Source organism: Stenella coeruleoalba (genome assembly GCF_951394435.1).
Source record: "Stenella coeruleoalba genome assembly, chromosome: 6".
NCBI lineage: Eukaryota > Metazoa > Chordata > Mammalia > Artiodactyla > Delphinidae > Stenella > Stenella coeruleoalba.
The window spans coordinates 33,756,822-33,775,353 of record NC_137151.1 but is presented as its reverse complement, the minus strand read 5'-3'; the positions used below and the strand labels follow the sequence as shown (position 1 = coordinate 33,775,353).

General features: G+C 54.3%; 2 protein-coding genes across 9 annotated transcripts in view; one reads left to right on the top strand and one right to left on the bottom strand.

The window, feature by feature from the left end:
* The window catches only part of TMEM163 (transmembrane protein 163), a gene marked incomplete at its 5' end in the record, with an annotated part of 253,359 nt that extends 248,717 nt beyond the window's left edge, over nucleotides 1-4,642 (top strand). The window contains 3 exons of one of the 2 annotated variants that reach the window (XR_013828826.1): nucleotides 1,164-1,305; nucleotides 2,711-2,846; nucleotides 3,020-4,642. Coding sequence is in view for 1 of the 2 variants with exons in the window: in XM_079925001.1 (XP_079781127.1) it covers nucleotides 1,164-1,305; nucleotides 2,711-2,771 (203 nt within the window). Of the gene's footprint in view, nucleotides 1-1,163; nucleotides 1,306-2,710 lie in introns of both variants that reach the window. The other variant, XM_079925001.1, reaches the window with a different exon arrangement.
* Nucleotides 4,643-10,117: 5,475 nt separating this feature from the next.
* Nucleotides 10,118-18,532, bottom strand: part of MGAT5 (alpha-1,6-mannosylglycoprotein 6-beta-N-acetylglucosaminyltransferase) — a 581,503-nt gene continuing 573,088 nt past the window's right edge. For all 7 annotated transcript variants that reach the window (XM_079924992.1, XM_079924993.1, XM_079924998.1 and 4 more), the window contains 2 exons: nucleotides 17,137-17,294; nucleotides 10,118-10,676 (listed from right to left, as the gene is read on the bottom strand). In XM_079924992.1, coding sequence (XP_079781118.1) covers nucleotides 10,478-10,676; nucleotides 17,137-17,294 — 357 coding nt within the window. In that variant the 3' untranslated portion in view covers nucleotides 10,118-10,477. The remainder of the gene's footprint in view (nucleotides 10,677-17,136; nucleotides 17,295-18,532) is intronic.

Below are 18,532 nucleotides of genomic sequence, written 5' to 3'. Positions count from 1 at the left end.
GGTCCCATTGCTGAGGGGGCCGCCTGTTGAGGTGAACCCCGTGGATCCTGAGAAAGGGCTTGGCCTAAGTCATCTCTACCCTACACTCTTCTTCCTGTCCCTCTGCTCTTCATTTAGAACACCCCACACCCCCGCAGTGGTGCAGCCCACAGTGAATGCATTTAAGGTTATTCAGCAGAAGCATGGCGCCTTTACCCAGGTGGAGTTGCCAGGGAACGGAGCAGGCCTGCTGTCGGAGAGGTTACTGGCCTGCATGGGCAGCTGCCAGAGGACCACCGGGCAGCGTGGACCTGCAGCTGCTCTCAGGCCCCAGTTATGCTGGGGCAGGCGAGGAGCCTTGTGGCTCGCAGCACGGCGAGACCCCAGGTGCCCCTCTAAACCATTCCCTTCCCACGTGGCCTTGGAAAATCCACAGGTAGACTGGAAGTGCGATGCCTCAGTCGTGGGGACCCACTGAGGTGACGTGTGTGAAAGGAGACGGTGATCCACGTCTGTTAGCTCCAGTTCTGGTTGGATTGCCCTTTCTGCAACCAGGTAGCTAATGCTAGTCTATGCATTTCTTTCCTGGAGAGTGAAGAATCCTTGGGTGACTTAGGAGACACGGCAGAGAAAGCACACGGGTTCAGGTAGAATCCCAGCCCTGCCCCCTCTCAATCTGTATAACGCTGGTCAGTTTACTAAACCTCAGTCACTCTGCTCAACTTAGTTTTCTCATTGGTAAAACGAGGGTGATAATCTGACTTCAGAGTTGAGACAATCCCAGCTCTGTACTTGCCCAGCAGACACCGGACAGGTGTGAGTCACTGAGTATTGAGTGTCCCCTGTGTGTTTGGCAGGCCTGGTGCCCCTGCTGTGTCCCTGGGGCCTGGGAGGAAGACGACAGGAGCCTACACAGGCTGTCACTTGGGCATGGTGGCTGGCAGGGGATGGACGGTGAGGGTGACAGCTCCCTCCAGGGAGTCTCTGGTGACGTGTGAGCAGAGATTTGTCAAACCGTGTGGGTGTCTGAGGTGGTGGCGGCTCTCACCCGAGAAGTGCTTCTGGAACGTCCCTTCCAGTACGCGTTCCGGGACGCAGAGGCACGCCTGGCATTTTGGTGGTTTTCCTGGTGGCTCAGCAAGTTCGCTGGGCACTGCCCTCAGCCCCTCTCTGCTTCTCTTCAGGGTTTAACTCCCTCGTGGGGGCCGTGATGGGCTTCTCCATTCTGCTGAGCGCCGAGGTGTTCAAGCACGACTCGGCCGTCTGGTACCTGGACGGCAGCATCGGGGTGCTCATCGGCCTCACCATATTCGCCTACGGGGTCAAGTAAGTGCTGTTTCCTCTTTGCTCTCCGGGCGGCCACGGGTGCTTTATTCCCCAGCCCCGATCACGTCTTGTACCTGCGACCCTCCCGCCCCCGGGGGAGGTCAGGAGACTGGAAAAGCCCCCTGCAGCCGTCACATACTCTGGGAGCTGGGACAGGAGTGAGGCAAGGACTTGGACCAGGGGCCTAGGCTTTCGGTCACAAAGGGTCCGCTTTTGTGTGCCGTCTTTTGTAGTTCACTGAACGGTCCTCCCTTTTTAACCCTTCGTGCCTAAAGATTTGTGCCCCTTTCCGCCTCTGTAGTGAGGGTCATGATCAGCACCAGGGAGGCGTTTGTGGGGCTGTCCTCACCCTTAAAGTCCCCTCTGCCACCTGCTACAGAGGCCGGGACCTCACACTTAGAGAACTTCTTACAAAAGGGACTCTGGTGCAGGAGGGCTACAGGTAGGGTTGGTTCTAGCCCAGCCTGAGGCCTGTCACTGAAGAAGGAAGTGCCCAGCAGGCATCGCTGGCTCTGCATCCAGCATCTAGGCTGGAGTCGGCCTTTGAAAAGAGAACAGTTTCTCAAAGGTGCTGAGCTTTTAAATGTTAACATGCCTCCTCTCTCCCACTACGATGGCTATGATAAAAGACACGGTAAGAGTTGGTGAGAATGTGGAGAAATCGGAACCTCTGTATCTTGCCCGTGGGCATGTAAATTGTTCAGCCGCTTTGGGGATAGTTTAGCAGTTCCTCAAAATGTTAAACACGGAGCCGCCATTTGACCCAGCAAATCCCACCCTTTGGTATATATACTGCAGCGAGACGAAAACACATCCATGCAAACACCTATGCATGAACATTTATACTGGCATTATTCACAGCGGGCAAAAAAGTAGAGACAACGCATATGCCCAACGTATGCGGGTTTTAAAGAACCCAAACGTCCATTAACTGCTGAATGGATAAATAAATAAAATGGGGTAGAGCTATGCAGTGGAGTATTTATACAGCCATAAAAAGAAAGAAATACCGATTCATGCTACTGCTAGATGGTGAACCTCGAAAACACGCCAGCGAAAGAAACCAGTTGCCAGAGGCTACATCTTGAATGATTCCACTTACAGGAACTGTCCCCAATAGGCAAGTCCATGGAGGTTCAGAGTACGTTTGTGGTTGTCAGGGGAAGATGGGGTGGGGAGTGACCGCTAGAGGGCATGGAGTTTCTCTGGGGGGGGGGGGGCAATGAAAACGTTCTGGAATTAGGTGGGTGTGACGGTTGCCTGTACTAAAAACCGCTGAATTGTAGGCATTCTATAGTATGTGAATTATATTTATAAAAAAACAAAGCCCCCATCTGTTTCCCAAGTGCTCAAGCCCAGGGCTGCGGAGGGTCTGTGTTGGGGTGACCGGCCTTTCTCTCCGCAGGCTTCTCATCGACATGGTGCCCAGGGTGAGGCAGACGCGCCACTACGAGATGTTTGAGTGAAGGAGGCCGGGGCCGGCTGCCCTGCATCCGCATGAGGACTGTCGGGGCCACCGGAGGTTTCCATGCAGGCAGACGGTACTGATGTTTAACTGAACGTTCACTTTCTTTGTGCTCACGGGAACCAGGTCTCCCCAGCAGGCCGGACCGCACTGCTTCCCGCCACTGCCCCCGCCAAACACCGCAGGACCGTGAGCACGGAGCAGGACCCCGTCTCCGGCGGGAGGACTGACCTTTTCCATCTTCTTCAGTAAAAAGGTTCGTGTGGGGAGGATACGACGTCTGCTTGGTGGAATGCCTCTGGGGTGCTCCCAGCTTCAAATGGAGAGCAGCTCCCCGGACTCACCTCCTCGGTCCTCCACGTGGGCCCGGAGTCTCCTGGCAGATTTTAAGAGAAGACCGTACCCGTTGGTCCCTCACCCCTTTATCACTTCCTAATTTCTGTCCATGGATTTCATTCATTTCATACTGTTTTACTAATCCTCAATCTAAACACCAGATTTGTTCTGAAGGAGGAGACCATTCTATTTTCAAAGTGCTTCGTGATAGACGTGTGAGCTTTTGCATGGTCGAACTCAGCACCTGACCCTTCCTTGTACATTCAGAACCCGAACGTACGTGTAAACACAGGATCCCTTTTGGAGAGGTGTGAAACTACAGTTTATTTGTAATAAATAATTATATAATCTATCCATAGATGTATCTATATGCTTATGCTGTGTGACGTGGTAATGGTACATTTCAGTCTGTTCACGTCGTAAGGAACAAGCTGTTCTCGGTTTATGCAGCGTTAGGCATAGATTCTGTTAAAGACACACACACAAAAACGGTCTCCCCACACACAACATTCTGTACCTCTAGCACTGCTGCTTGTCCGGGCGACGGTGACCAATAAAGACCTTGACTTGTTTTGTATGGTATGGGGACGTGATGGTGAAGGTTGTCACTGCTGTGGGTGAAGCACGGGGTGTCGAGGGGGGGGGCGGGGGTCAGTCTCACCCCCTGCTCAGGGAGGGGAAGAAAGAGTAGCCACATACGTCCATGTGGTGGTGCCTGGAGCTGACCACCCCCCCCCCCCCCAGTCCGGGAGGGCCGTGCCCCGCCCCCCAGCTACCTTAGGCCCCGGAAGGGGAGGTGGTGTGGTCCTAAGAGGTCACTGACCTTGGAGAGGAAGGCACGCTGAAAGCATCCGATTAAACCAACGGCATTTTGAGGCATATTCTATTGGGCTGTTACCATGTTGCACAGAAAAGATGGACACTGTCCAGGTCTGGGAAATGCAAGATTCAATAGGTTTCTTTTCTGCAGGTTTTCTCCCTGTATTTACTGTTTAATATAGTTCCCATTGTGACAGCTATGCCGTGGCAGCCCCCAAACTTAGGCACACAAGTTATGCTCACCTTCCTCGGGGACGTGTGTCCCATCAAACATGCAGGCTGTCTCCCTTGGTGTCTCTGCTCTGGGCAGCGACCAGAAGGTTCACCAGCTTCGGAGAGGCTGCATCACGGCCCTCCACCATCCCCACAACAAGCCCCTGGTGGGAGCATGAACTTGAACTTCCTTGTTCCCAGGGCCTGTGCCTAACCACACCGAGCCCCGGGGTCAAAGTGCTCTCTCTGAAGTGGGGAAACATGTTCCGGGTCTAATAAGCCCTCTGATAGCCTCTTAAGGGCTATCTTGCTAGTCCATCCTTCAAGATTGTTAAACATCTGACGTAGTACAGTTACCTACAAAACAAACAACAGTCTACTTGCAAACTCAATTCCCTTCTAGGTGAGCGTGCTCTGCAATTAGTGCTGGTGGGTGTTCCATAGTGAGCCCCCCCACCTCCCCAATTCCTTAAACCTACCTTCCTATCAGCATTTTCGGCAGTGTACCTGCAAACGGTGAAACGCAGTCAGCAGCTACCACTGCTGGGGGATGCAGCTGGACGGGGTCCTGCTGGAGCCCTGGTACCCACCCGCCCCGCCCCCAAATCACTTCCATCTGTCACACAAGAAAAGTTTATTGAAAAATAAAGTTCTCCCTAGTTTTCTCTACAACAGTGGAAAACAAAGCAGTGCTCTCTATGCCGGTACAGTACATTTGACAGCAACACCTTATTTGCAGAATCCCACACTACTTAACCCCAGAAGTGAACAGTAGAAAATGGTTGTACCAGGAGCTGGCTGAAGACACAGACGCGAATGGCCATTAGCTTACAGACATCAAGGCTGTGACAGCAACTACAGCAGAAAGGACGTCACCATCTCCTTTGGCATAGACTTCCACTCTTGTTCATACCCGGGCAGGCCGGTGAGCAAAGGCATCCCACGTCTGCTCCATCTCAGCTGTGCCAGAGGTGGCTGCCTGTGCTAGGTTCCTGGCCGGCTGGCCCAGGGAGCCCTCCAGCACCACAAAGGCTCTGAGCCTCCAGGACCACCCTTGCCCCCCACGGACCCAGACGGGGCCCTGCCCGACGCACGAGCGCACGGCTGCCCTTGCATCCCTTTGTCGTGCCTCACCGGATGCGGGGGGCTGGGGGGTAATCTGAAGGCTCCACAAGATCTGGGAAGAATAGAGGAAATGATGCTTTGAAGAAGGTAAGTTCCGATCTTAAATGACTGCTGATTCAGCTGAAGAGAATCCAAAGGATCTGAAAAAGACACCAGACTCCAACATAGTCCTCCATTTTCCACAAATGCAATCTATGCAGAATAGGGCCAAGATAGGAGAGGAGATACAACTCTAAACCTATCTAGGGAAGCAAGAGGCTGAAACCAACCCCTCCCCCCCCAAAAAAAGCGAACTGACATTCAGGTGATCTGGGAAAACAACATTAAGCCCCGAGTAGCCTCTTGGAGCTCTGAAGACGCCCCCGCCACCCCCATAGAATAACCTTTAATGCGAGAGAAACGTGACAACTAACCAGCCTGGGAGCCTGATCCTCTTGGACTGGACAGTGCAGGAGCCACCCTGGCCAGCAGGGGGCGCCAAAAGGGGCTTCCTGGGGAGCGATTAAGTTCAATTGGTCATTCCTTTCCCCTTCAATAAAAAACAGAAACGCCTCTATCATTGCATTTCAGAGAAAGATGGGTAACTTTAAGGGGACAGTCTGTCAGAGAATTCATTTTAATTTCCAGCTCACCAAGTTCTGCAAAGCAAAACCTTGGAAGGATCCAGAAGCTGAGTGGGGTGCGGTCCGCAGCATGTGGCCAGAGGTCACCCTCTTATGTTCAGTTTGCTAATTCTTGTGGCCCAGTTCCATCTGGGGCTGCAGTCAGGCATATTTTCCAGTCAGTGCATTTTAACCAGCAGGGTGGACACAGGACTCAGGTATCTTCCACCACTACGTCCTACAACATTCTATCAACTTGGGAGTATTCTCCCGTAGGTATTACTTTTGAATCAAGGCTAGGAAGTGAGCTCAGCTCTTTTTTCTCGAATTTTACGAAAGGCGAATAACAACAAGATTTAACACTCACTAGGGCTTACTATATGCCAGACACTGCTAAGCACTGCTAATTCACTGCTAAACTGAATCCTCACAAAAACCCTAAGTGCTAAGAAAGCTAGGGTAGTTTTTTTCTGCATCGGACACTAGACAGCTAATTTGGCCTTTTGCTATAAAAACTTGGTTTTCCATTTTTTTGTTGAAGCCCACAAGAAGGAAAGGAACCCGCCCTGTGCTTTAGGAAATTCCTACCTTCCTAAAGAAGTCTGAATCTCTCTACATCCATCCAGCTCTTCACACAAAGGTGCTCTGCAGCCCCATAGGGATGGATGGGGTTAGAGTGAAGCCAGTGTAGAAATGAAAATACTTTTCAATAAATACAACATTCCAGGCATGGGAGAGTAACACAACTGAGCCTGTCGTTAACAGACCTTTTTTTTTAAATCAAGAATTGCGGGGGGCATGGGAGAGGGTGGCAATGTTCCCATTAAATACACAATCTAGGTAAACCACCTCGGAGAACGGGGTGGCCTGCCTTGGTCTGGTCTAAAAAGCACAAATCCACCCATAAACAGAACAGTTTTGTCTACCTGGTCACACTCGTGGCTTCACTACCAGTGAGCTGCACTGGGGCGCCCCAAAGTGAGCTTACCGGGAAGCTGAGTAGTCACTTTTATCGAACCCCACGTTTGCCAAAGAAACAAAAAAAGGGGGTGCGTATTTCTTCCCCTTCATCCTGCTAACCAGATGAAGTGGTTTTGGGCCAGTGCTTCCATGAGTTCAGCAGGGCCTGCTTCCCTTCAGTGCAACCCCTCAGGTAGGGCTGGTTTTCTGCTGCAGCCAGACCTCACCAAGCTCCCGGGGTGGCACGTGTCAACCAGCAGTCCCCAAACCCAAAGACCTGGCCGAGCAGCCTGGGAAAGTATGGGCTGGTCTGGAGGAAGTCAGACCTTGGGGGTTCTCATGGCTTCATGGGGGTGTATGTGCCCCTACACTATGGCCCCCCGGGGGGGGGGCTTGGAGGGCATTTCCGGCGCCCAGCCTGAGTTGCCCGCAGTGATGCCAGGGCATGTCCTATCTCCAAGCTGGAGGAGTCTGCTAGCTTCCTTCAACAAAACCCAGATTCCAAAAACCAACCCCACATTCCGAAAACGAACCCGAAAGTGAAAAGGCACCTCAGAGAAAAAATAAATATCACCAAAGAAATATCTCCAAACATACAGCAAAACACACAAAAAGTAAACTATAAGCAGTGACAAAACCGAATCTAAGCAAAAATGCAAAAAAACTTCTCCAATTGTACTTGTGCAAATCGAATTACATACAAGAAATAAATGAGGTGTTTACTGGCGGGAGAAGTGTTTCCCCTTTCAGGAACTTTTATTCCCGAAAGTCTTTTACATTTCAAAGGAAAGCTTTCTCTCCTTTAATAAATTAAATGTTTTCCCTCGAGTTTTTTTTTTTTTTTTAAGAACTTAGGATCACAGTGGAGGGGAAAAAAAAAAAATCCCAAATCTTTTAGGAAAAAAATGTACGAAAACTAAAGACCAGGCAAGAGATGAGAGATGCTCAGAGCACAAGAAGACACTAATCCTGATTGGGGATTTCTCTCCCTGTGGAATTGTCATCAATTACCAATTAATTGGTTTAGGATTCTATTAAGATTGGCATCGGCAAAACCATCGAAGGCTCCCAGACCACACTCTGAGAGGTGCCTTTCTCTCCCAGGGCAGGCAGGAATCGCACCCCTTCCTGTGCAGGGCAGATGGAGGTCCCTATCCCAATGTCCTCTTGGGTCGCTGACCAGACTTGGGCCACGTGTGTGGAGGCCTGAGAGCCAGTATACATTCAGTGTCGCCGCCTCTGTTCATAATGCCCTCAAGAACTGGAGTGTGGGTTTCTTTGCCCCAGGAGCAGCAGCCCTGCAGGCAGAGAGCTCTGGCTTACTTCCATTACTAGAAATGGGGGGAAGCCACAGGAATCTTCAAATTGGGGAGGTGCTCTCCTGGCTGCCTGACCTTAGAGTCCTGACGAGGAGAAGAGGAATTCTCCAGAAGGCGGAGAGTCCCTGAGCTCACGGGCAGCCAGCAAACAATCCTGCAGCTTCTGGAACACAAGCCCGGCACAGCATCTTTCTGAGAACAGGGCTTTCCAACTTCCTTGCTTTCAGAGTTCCTGGGTTGGCTGTAACAGCTGTCTCGCAAAATGGCTTTATCTGGCCGAGTGGGAAACTGGTCTCGGCCCGCCGGCTCCCCCTGCTGGTCAAACGCCGGCACTCACGTCCTCAGCACTGGAAGCTCCCAGAAGAGCCCAGAAGAGGGCAGCACCGGCCCAGGAATTGCAGGCCTGGGCCCTCAAGCAAATTGCCACCAGCGAGGCTGCAGCCAGGAGTCCCATCTGTAGGGAAAAGCTGTTCCCCACAGCAGGGATGGCACTCCCACTGCGGGAAACCGCCCTTGCAAAGCTTCAAGGCACCCAGGCACTCGCACCCTCCATCCTTATTGCTCTTCTCAGCCAGGCTGTGACGGGCGGGCCCCTGCATCCGCGCTCAGAGCAGAGAGACCTCCCCGCCAGCATTCTCCCTGGCACATGTGGGCCACCTATGGGGTCGGGGAGACCCCGGCTGCCCTTCCTCCCTCCCTCCATTCTCTAAGATGGGAGGTGCAATTAAGACCCACAGAGGGTCTAAGAAAAAATGGCTGGCTGTGTGCTCGATATTAATTTTACACCCAAGAAGAATCTAGAAGCAGGCGGAATCTAACTTCCCATAACTCAAGTCTCCACACTCCATCTGGTCCTCAGAAAGCAGAATTCCAACTTCAACCTCATGTCCCGAAGGCCCACCCAGGCCATTAGCCTTGCCCAGCTGCTCTGCTCGGCGACCAAGGCACTCAGAAGCATGAGTGAGGTCTGGACGGATCACGGGACAACTCATAAGGGGGCCATTCTGCCAGAGAGAGAAGAGGGCTCGCTCTTAGCAGTACGGAGATGCCAGGGGCATCGCAGAAACATACACGCTTACACGCACAGCACTGAGGCACGGGGTGGAGGTGTGCAGGACCGGGGGGAACTCACACAAAAGCTGGGGGGGTGACTCCACGGTTTGGTCCAACCTGCCAAGCGGCTCACCACCCCCGCCCCCCACAAATACCTGTGCCTGGAGTAGAAGCCAGCATCACATTCCTGCCCCTTGCACGCCGCACCCACACTCACAGGTGAGGGGCCAGGACAGTGCACATGCATCCTGGCCTGCCCCTGCTCCCCGAGCCGGCATCAGGTTCACCAAGAGCCCCATTCCCTGGACTTCAGTGACATCAGACATTAGAGGGAATACAACACGAGCCCATCCGTCCAGAACCCGGCTCTGGTGGTCCCTAAGACCAGCTTCACTCCCGTCCAAATCTCAGCTCGAAGACAAATCTCTGAAGGGGCAAAGAGCACGGCCTCCAAGAGCTCCAAGGGTAGCTCTTTTAACCCTAACCAGAAATTACAGTCAAGGTTGTATGTGGGTGTGGGTTTGGGTGCGAGTATGTTTTCGGCTGGGGATGGGGTGGGACAGAGGAAAGGAGCCTCTCGCTGCAAAGCAGCCCATCTTTGGTCCCCGTGGGCTCTCTGGACCACACAGGCATATCCCCGCACGCCAGGGGCTGCCTGTGCCCTAGCTGCCGTGTGGCAAGCACACAAGGTTTGTTCTGTTCTGCCACCATCCACTTCGAGGAGCTAGGTCCCCATAGCTGCCCTTAAGCATGCCACCAACCCCACAGGGCACCCTGCCCAAAGCAGACAGTAGTAATATTATAGTGAAGGTGGACGGCCAACAGAGGAAGATCGAAGAAGTTACAAGACGCGTGATCAATCCCTCTCTGCCCTCCCCAGCTCCCCCTCCCTCCCTCCCAAATAAATAAGTTAATGGGTTTAGGAATGTTCCCATACGAAGTCCTTTCCAACTAGCTCAATTCCTCCTCTGGTTTTGTTTCATTTAAATGAATCTTGAGATTCTCTTTCTACCCTGGAGCAGCTGCATAGACAGTCTCCCTACAGTAGCTCCTCCAAGATTAAAAATGAATTTGTGCCAGGGAGAAGCCAGGCTCCCCGGCCTGACGTCGACTCTCGTTTTGTTTTGGTGAGAACTCCGCTGTGATCCTCCGACCGCAGCGGGAGCAATACCAAATCGAGACCTCCCGCCAAAAGAGTTCAGGCTCTGGCGAAAGTCCCCGAATGATTTCTGCCCACCGTCTTCCCCAGGAGAGTGCGTGCGGGGACGAGCCGGTGGCTGCTAGAGACAGTCTTTACAGAGAGCCACCTGGCCCTTGATGAAGTCCCGGCAGGGGCAGATCCTCCGGTGCCTGGGGTGGGCGCCAGCACAGCTGAACAGCAGGAGGTCACCTTGAAACACACAGTGCTTGTTCTTGGGGTCGAAGGAGGGCACCACGATGTCCTTGGCCATCTCTGAGCTTTGGCAGGTCACCTCGTACCTTGCGGGGGAAGAGAAAGGGGTTAGGGATGCAGGGGTCGTCCTCACCCCTGCCTCCACCTGTCCACCGTCCGAGGCGTGGGGAGCTCGTTCGGGGCTCCTGCAGTAGAAATGAAACGTCAGCCAGCCTCTGACCCAGCCATTCTCTCACCTCTGGAAATCCAGGCTCGAGAAAGTCATGTGTGAGCCTGGACACGTGTGTGGGCCTATGTGTTCAAGGCTGCTTAGCGAAGCACTGTCCGTAATGGAGAAAAACTGGAAATAACCTGAATACTCAGCAAGTGGGAAATGGCTGAATCAACTCTGGCTCATCTGTACCATCAGAGTTACATGCAGCCCTTGACAGAGGAGAGGTGGAAATGCGAGCATTGGCATGAGAGCTGTCCTCGAGTAAGGCAGGTAACGACAGGATGTACGGTGTACCAACGCGCGCGCGCGCGCGTGTGTGTGTGTGAGTGAGAGAGACAGAGAGAGAGAGACGGGGGGCGGGGGGAGGAGGGGGGAGAGGGAGAGAAGTCATGAAAGACTACACACTAAAGACTTAACAATGTTTACTTCTGAGGAGTGAGACTGGGGGAAAGATAGGCATTATTTACATGTGTTTTAAAAACTATATTTAATTTTCTCAATTAATGGCTTCAAGATACCCCTGTTACATGGCCTTAGTCCCCACTGGACAGCAGTCAGACGGTCTCCCGGGGAAGGTGCCGTCCTGGACCTGAGTCACTGGACCTTGGAGGACGGTGGCAACAGTAACACCCCCACCCCAGCCCTGTCCCCAGCTTGAGGTTTCTGGGTGCGCAGAGCAGGGACTGAATCATCCCAGGTCTGTGTTCTTGCCCCTGTGCCGTAGTCTCCCAACAGGTGAATTTTCTGTGGGCTGGAGACCCCTGTGGCTTTGCTTTCTCAGCCTGGGACCACAGCCTGGGGGGCGGGGGGGGGGGGGCGAAGGAGAACCGGATGTTTCTGTTTCCAACCGTGTTGGCCTCATTTCAAAGAAGAGCCACGTAAGTTCTCCTCTTACCTGGGGTACCTGGGTCCTACCCACCTTGTCCCCTGTACCCCACATGGCTGGTGGGGACCAGTTCAGAGAAGGTGGTATAGGAGGGCCAGACAGATCTGGGTCTGAGTCCTGGCTTCATCTCTTATGAGCTGTGTGGCCCTGGACCAATGACTGAGCCTCTCTGTGTCTGTTTCCTCTTCTGTGAAATGGGGAGAGAGAATCCTTCCCTCACAGGGAAGGTCCAGGGATTAAATTAATGCTTATCGAGCAGCTGGCAGAGTCTAGCTCTGGGAAGTATTCAACACACGAGACCTATCATGATTCCCATCAACACCCTGCCCCGGCCGACGCTGGCTGGGCTATGCCACCTTCCTCCTTTGCCCAGCAGTGAGAACTTACACACGTGCCAACCATCTCTATTTTGCTTTGTTCATGGAAGTCTTGATTCTTGCCGGTAGGGAGGGGATCTGGATGTGGAACCTGAGGTCTCCTGCTGCCTCTGGAAAGCCTCCAAGTGTCGGGGGAAGAGCACATGGCGCCCCCATTACTCCTGCGCCCTCTTTTTTCTTCCTCCCGCCAACTAACTGCCGGGGCCCACCTGCCCTCCTGGTGGTTCCCAGTGCATCTGCTGGGGCTTCTGGTGAGCTCCCCGAGGCTGCCTGCCTGGCTCCCGGTGCCCAGGAGGGCAGCACCGGCCCATCTTGCTACTGCAGTCACCAGGGAGCTCTGCAGCTTCTCTAAGTGGCCCGATACCCCTTGATGTTAGGTAAGCCAGCCGGGAGACGAAGGCACCCAGAGGGCATGGCGAGGGCGGGACGTGGAGGTCTTAAGGAAACCCGAGCCGGAGACAGGGGCTACCAGCTCCCTCACAGGACACTCCTCCTGGCCAACACAAAAAGGGGTCTCCAGAGCTCCACTGTGCGTGAAAAGTTGCCATATGGAATGCGGTGCTGGGATCCAGATTCATGCTCATGCTATTTATTTATTTAGGCAAATTACAGCAGCTGCTGTGTCTTAACTCAAGCCATCTGCCTGGTACACTGCTCGTCAGGAGCGTGGAAATCTCCACAACTCATCTGAGACCCCGAGGCAAGGGGGAGAATTGCCAGGAGCCAGGAAGAAACCCTCCTCCCGCCTCTGGTCTCCTGGACTCAGACTCCAGGCCTGGCCTCTTGGGGTGCGAGCACGTGCGCCCGTGACCACGAGGCTGCAACAGCAGCAGCCGGCCCAGGGCCGATGCCCAGAGATGACCACGAGACATTCAAGCAGCAGGCGCTCCCCGGAGCCACAGGGGACCCGTCCCCAGGCAGCTCCCCAGTGGTTTAGCTGAGGGGCACCGGAGCCACCCGTGGGTGTGACCCAACCCCCTACCCCGGGGAGCTCTACCTTCTGTTAGCTGCAGGTCTCCGTCCCACAAGCCCCGGGCGGTCGGGAAGGCCCCTCCAGCATCCTTGCTGAGCTAGTGAGCCACAGTCCTCAGCTGTTGCCGAGGAGACCTTCCCAATGGCTGGAGCACATCGTCATGCTCTGCCGTGGTCCCTCGCCTCTTCAGGGCGTGCGTGTGGCTGTTTCTGCCTCTCTGTTCCTGGGATGTCTGTGTCGCACACACGCGCACACACACACACACTCCCCGCTCAGACCTGTGGCGCGCTGTGCTGTTTCCTTTCTGTGGGCCCCTGTGGTCCTCACCTCTCTCCAGCTGGCCTCAGTAGCTTCTCTCACAGAATGGGAGCTGGGGCTTCCGAGGCCCCTCAGCCCTTAGTGTAGAGTTTATAGCCCTTGAAGAAGAGAAGGGCAAAGCCCCCCTTCCCGTGGGGCTGCCTATTTCCTGAGAGGAGGGAAGCCGCCCACCCTTCCCCCGACGCAGCCCCACTCAGGATGAAGGGATGGAAGCAGGACCCACCGGCCGGTCTTACTCCTTCCCCCGCCCCATCCTCCTCAGCCCCGCCTCGTATCCACCAAGTCTCCCCAAGCTCCCTCGTCACCACTCTGACTCAGGGCCACCTCCCTCCTCCGAAGGTGCCCACGAGCTCACAGTCCAGGCCTCATGGCTTAGAATTCCTGTTCTTCAAACCAACCAACCCACACTCAATAAATGAATCTTTTAGAAGGTACAACCTGTAAAGGTCGCAACATCACGAAGTAAGCCTGCCGCTAACGCACGTTCCCATTTCGGAAGCCGAGGTGCGCCCGCCCTGGGTCCCACCAGCCCGGACTCTGGCTCTGCCTGGGGCCTCTGTCCTCCGGCCACTCCGGCCCCGGTCCGGGTCAGGTTGGATGCCACCCGTATCACGCATGCTCCGTGCACAGGAGTTTGTGGTCGCCTCTCCATCACTCCCACCTCGCCCTGCCTGACTCCCCGATTCAAGACGACAGCACGGGACGCTCCAAAGGGCTGTACTTAAGTCACATCAGGTCACACTGCAGAGCGAGGACAGGCCGGGGACACCCGAAGACGGAGAGGAGCTTAAACTCAGAGCCAGGCCCCAAGCTGGAGAAGAAAGAGCAGCAGCTCGCTGCTAACAGGCCATGAACACGAATAAGCCAGGACTGCCTCACTGAAGAGGGTTTCAACAGACGCGCCAGAGAGCCGGGCTTTCACGACGTTATCAGTATTTACAAGTGCAGAGGCGAGGTATTCACCAGGGCTCCTGCGCACAGAGAATTAACTTCAGGAGGCTCTACTGCAAACTCAGCATTCGCGGCAGCCTCCTAGGAAGAAAACCCACGTGTCTACAAGGGGATGGGGTGGGAGGGGCGTTTAGTAACCCCACGGCCGCCCCACAGCAAGGCCTTCTGCTCCCTGGGCTCAGCTTGGAAGACGGTGGCGGGTGGGGGTGGGGGTGGGCAGGGAGGTGGCAGGGCACTGGCGTTTCTGGCCTCAGCCTGGTGGCCTCGGGCCTGCCCCGCTGCCCAAGCTCTCTGCAAGACAGGACTTTTCTGCTCTGCCTGCAGCACCAGCTGCATCTTCTCTCATCATTACCCGGGCTGTCCCCATCTCACAGGTGAGGACATTGCTGGGGACAGAGGAAACTGGTTCCTTGGTTCCCTGTCCTGTGCCTCCGCGGGACCTAGCCCTTGGGCCTGCAGACGGGCGGGCTGTGGTGGGCCCCGTGCTCTCTGAGAGCGAGCCCCGGGAGCCCCGCCTGCGGCCTGGCCAGGAAGGCCGCCGCTGCTGAGGGTCCCGTCCGGGTTCCCTCCTCCAGCGCTGGGGCAGCGGCTGCACGTAGACAGTTCTGTGTAGACGCTCTGTAGTCTGCCCCCAGTGCATCCAGACTTCCGCTCAAACAGAGGGAGACACTCGGGGTTCTCAGAAAGCCACTTTGCTACGGGAGCCGTCTGCAAAAGGGGCGAGTGGCAAGCTCCCCCCGGACCTAGAATTTGGGATACGTGCTCTGGAGATGGAAGCTTCTGGCACCATCAGGGCTTTCCACAGACGCCAGACCAGTGTTCCCTCCCACAAGGCTCCACGGGCTGCAGAGCAGGCCGCCGACCGACTCTGCTGGCCTGGCCTTTATTCTGATGGTGGAATCGAGGCCACCTCTGATCCGGGTCTTCACGTAGAAAGAACGAGAAAAAACAGCATCGTTCACATCCCCACTCAGGAGAGCATCCCTGTAGGCGCGACGCTAGAGACCACGCGCTTTCTCTAAAAAGGGTTTTATACCACACTTGAAGGTAGTAAGACTTCCAGGCAGGATCAGGGCAGCTCAGAGCACTAGGCATGGATGAGCACGGTGGCCAACCACGCTCCAGAAGGGTGTGAAGCCAGAACAGGGGCCGGCAAGCCGCGAGCCCTGAGTCCACTCTGTGCCTTATTATTATTATTATTATTATTTGGGGAGGGGGGTGCGTACGGCGTGCAGGATCTCAGTTCCCTGACCAGGGATCGAACCCGTGCCCCCTGCAGTGGAAGCGTGGAGTCCTAACCGTTGGACTTCCAGGGAAGTCCCCACTCTGTTCCTTAAACATCCTCTTCAAGACTGGGGCCCATATATACAATGGAATATTACTCAGCCATAAAAAGACATGAAATTGAGCTATTTGTAATGAGGTGGATGGACCTAGAGTCTGTCATACAGAGTGAAGTAAGTCAGAAAGAGAGAGACCAATACCGTAGGCTAACACATATATATGGAATTTAAGGAAAAAAAATGTCATGAAGAACCTAGGGGTAAGACAGGAATAAAGACGCAGACCTACTAGAGAATGGACTTGAGGACCCGGGGAGGGGGAAGGGTGAGCTGTGACAGGGCGAGAGAGAGTCATGGACATATATACACTAACAAACGTAAGGTAGATAGCTAGTGGGAAGCAGCCGCATAGCACAGGGACATCAGCTCGGTGCTTTGTGACCACCTAGAGGGGTGGGATAGGGAGGGCGGGAGGGAGGGAGACGCAAGAGGGAAGAGATATGGGGACATATGTATATGTATAACTGATTCACTCTGTTACAAAGCAGAAACTAACACATCATTGTAAGGCAATTATACTCCAATAAAGATGTAACAAAAAAAAGACTGGGGCAGAACCACAGCTGTGCGGAATATCTAGGGTTGGGATAGCAAATCCCTCAGGGGAAAACACCGCATTAAGAGTTCTTAAGGTTGGGAAGGGGTGACAGGTAATTAACCAGGTTGTGGCCCAGGGAGGGTGTGATAAATATCGAGGAACAGATTCAGCACTGACAGGGGGCGTGAGTCAGAGGTCAGAAGAAACTTCACATGGAAACCTGGAAAGTGCAAACACCAAACTCAAAATGCCGCTGCAAAGGGAAATGAATGGTGTGACTGCAAGTAACACAAGCAGCACGAGAAAAGAAATCCCAGCAATAGAGAAGGTCCTTCCTGGCTCGCTCTGGCCTGTGATCCCACTGCTGCACCTGCACCCCTGCTCAGGGACCCGGCAAAGCCAGGCCTGCTCACGCCCTCAAAGGGGCTGGAATAAAGCACAAAAGGAGATGGGGCTGCAGGAGGGGAAGGTGGCAGGGAAATTTGCTGCGGGCAGTGCTGTGCTAGCTCCCTGCCCGTATTTTTCATTTCTTCCAGACTCCCTGACTCTGCGGACCTAGCTACAGCCAGGGGACCTCAGGGGCGGGTCCGTCCGTGCTTGTGGTTCTGTGCCCATCTTGGCTCCCATGGTTCTTGGGTACCAATTAGCAAACCGAACACCTCCCGCCATCTCCAAGCCCCGACTTCCCGTTATTTATGCAAACAAAACACCCCTATTTGAATTCTAAATATATCAGCAGGCCAGGTGACCTCATCTACTTAACAATAAAAGCGCTGGGCCAACTTTCTCTGGGTGGAGGGGGGCGGTGGGATCATGCTATAACCTTTTCCGCATCTTATTCCAACAGCCCACGAGCCTAGAAAGGAAAACCTCATCCCTCGCAACCCAGCTCTGACCCAGAGGCGAGCTGCAGGCTGAGCTGCCTCTCCCGCGCTCCAGCACTTACTTCAGCAAGTCCTTGTCCTTGTTGAGATGCTGGAAGAAGGAAGGCTCACAGATGAGCTGTTTCTCCTGACACACCTGCTTGCAGGACTGCCCGGGCTCAGCAAGCTTTACCTGCAGGGCACTCAGGGGCGGCCACATCACTTGCCCATGGCAGAAGTCCTGGAATGACAATGAAACCATCAGCCAAGGGACCAGGGATGCAAGTGGGGGGTCCCCAGTCTGCCAACGAGCCCCAACAAGGGGGCCGGGCACCTGGTCATGGGAGAGCAGTGAGGGGCAGGAGGCAGGACCAGACAGACGTGGGTTGGAACCCAGCTCAGCTAGAACACGGCCTTGGCCTTGGCTTTCTGTGCACAGCACTGTGTCTGCCAGTAACGGGGGCTATTCGTTCGTACCGCCACCTACAATGATGCAATCGAGCTAAAGCCTCCACGCTTGAAAGCCCATCTCCAGATCCACCTTCACCAGCCGTTCTATTCCCTCCGCCCTAATTCCAAAGACATTTTCAGTGTCTACCTAATTTGGCGGTTACCTAATATGACACTGTTTTGTGAGTGCTGGTTTCAACTTTGGGAAGCAAAGGAGCACAGCAAGGAGTCTGCAGGCATCTGGGAGAGGTCTGCAGGCATCTGGGAGAGGACTATTGCGGGGTCGTGGTCTTGAGAGAGGCTCAGTGCTTGTTGGTTGGAAACAATTGTAACACACAGATTCAACGGCTAGAGAAACAGTCTGAGGATGTGTGATAGGAGGTCAAGTAAGCTGGTATCCCTGCAGGGAGGGGCACCCCGAGGCATGGAAGGTGGTGGCATGCTCAGGATGGGGCTGGGTGGTCATTCCTAGGATCTGGAGGGTGCGCAGGAAATTAACACATCCAAGGAAGTCACGGGCGGGGAAGACCAGGAAGTAACCTGTGCAGCATGGTGAACGGGCAGCCTAGTTATGAAGCTGAGTGTTGAGGAGAAAGACGCAGTGGGACCAGGGAACGGGCAGGTGCGGAGTGGGAACTCTCTCTGGCCTGGGACCCCAGCTTTCATCTCAGCTGTGCCTGGAGCGACCCTGAACAGGTACTGAGGGTGGAAACTCATGCACCACTGGCAACCAGAGTTTGCTCTGCTTGCACGATGTTGATGGAACCCTAGTAAAATTCTTCTGAATCTCCGGGGCCGCCCAACCTGCAGAAGATGATGTCAGGGCAGGAGCCCTGAAGAGCCATGTTTGTGTAACTTTCTGGGGGGCAGGCTAGCCCTCAGGGGTACCCAGTGGTTAGGGTTAGGATCCTGGGCTCTGAATTCCACTTGTAGGAATTCACCCCAGATGTATGGGACACAATTGGGCAAAGAAACCTACACAGGACACAGGAATCCCAGCAGTATTGTTAGAAGAGAAGCAGAAGACTT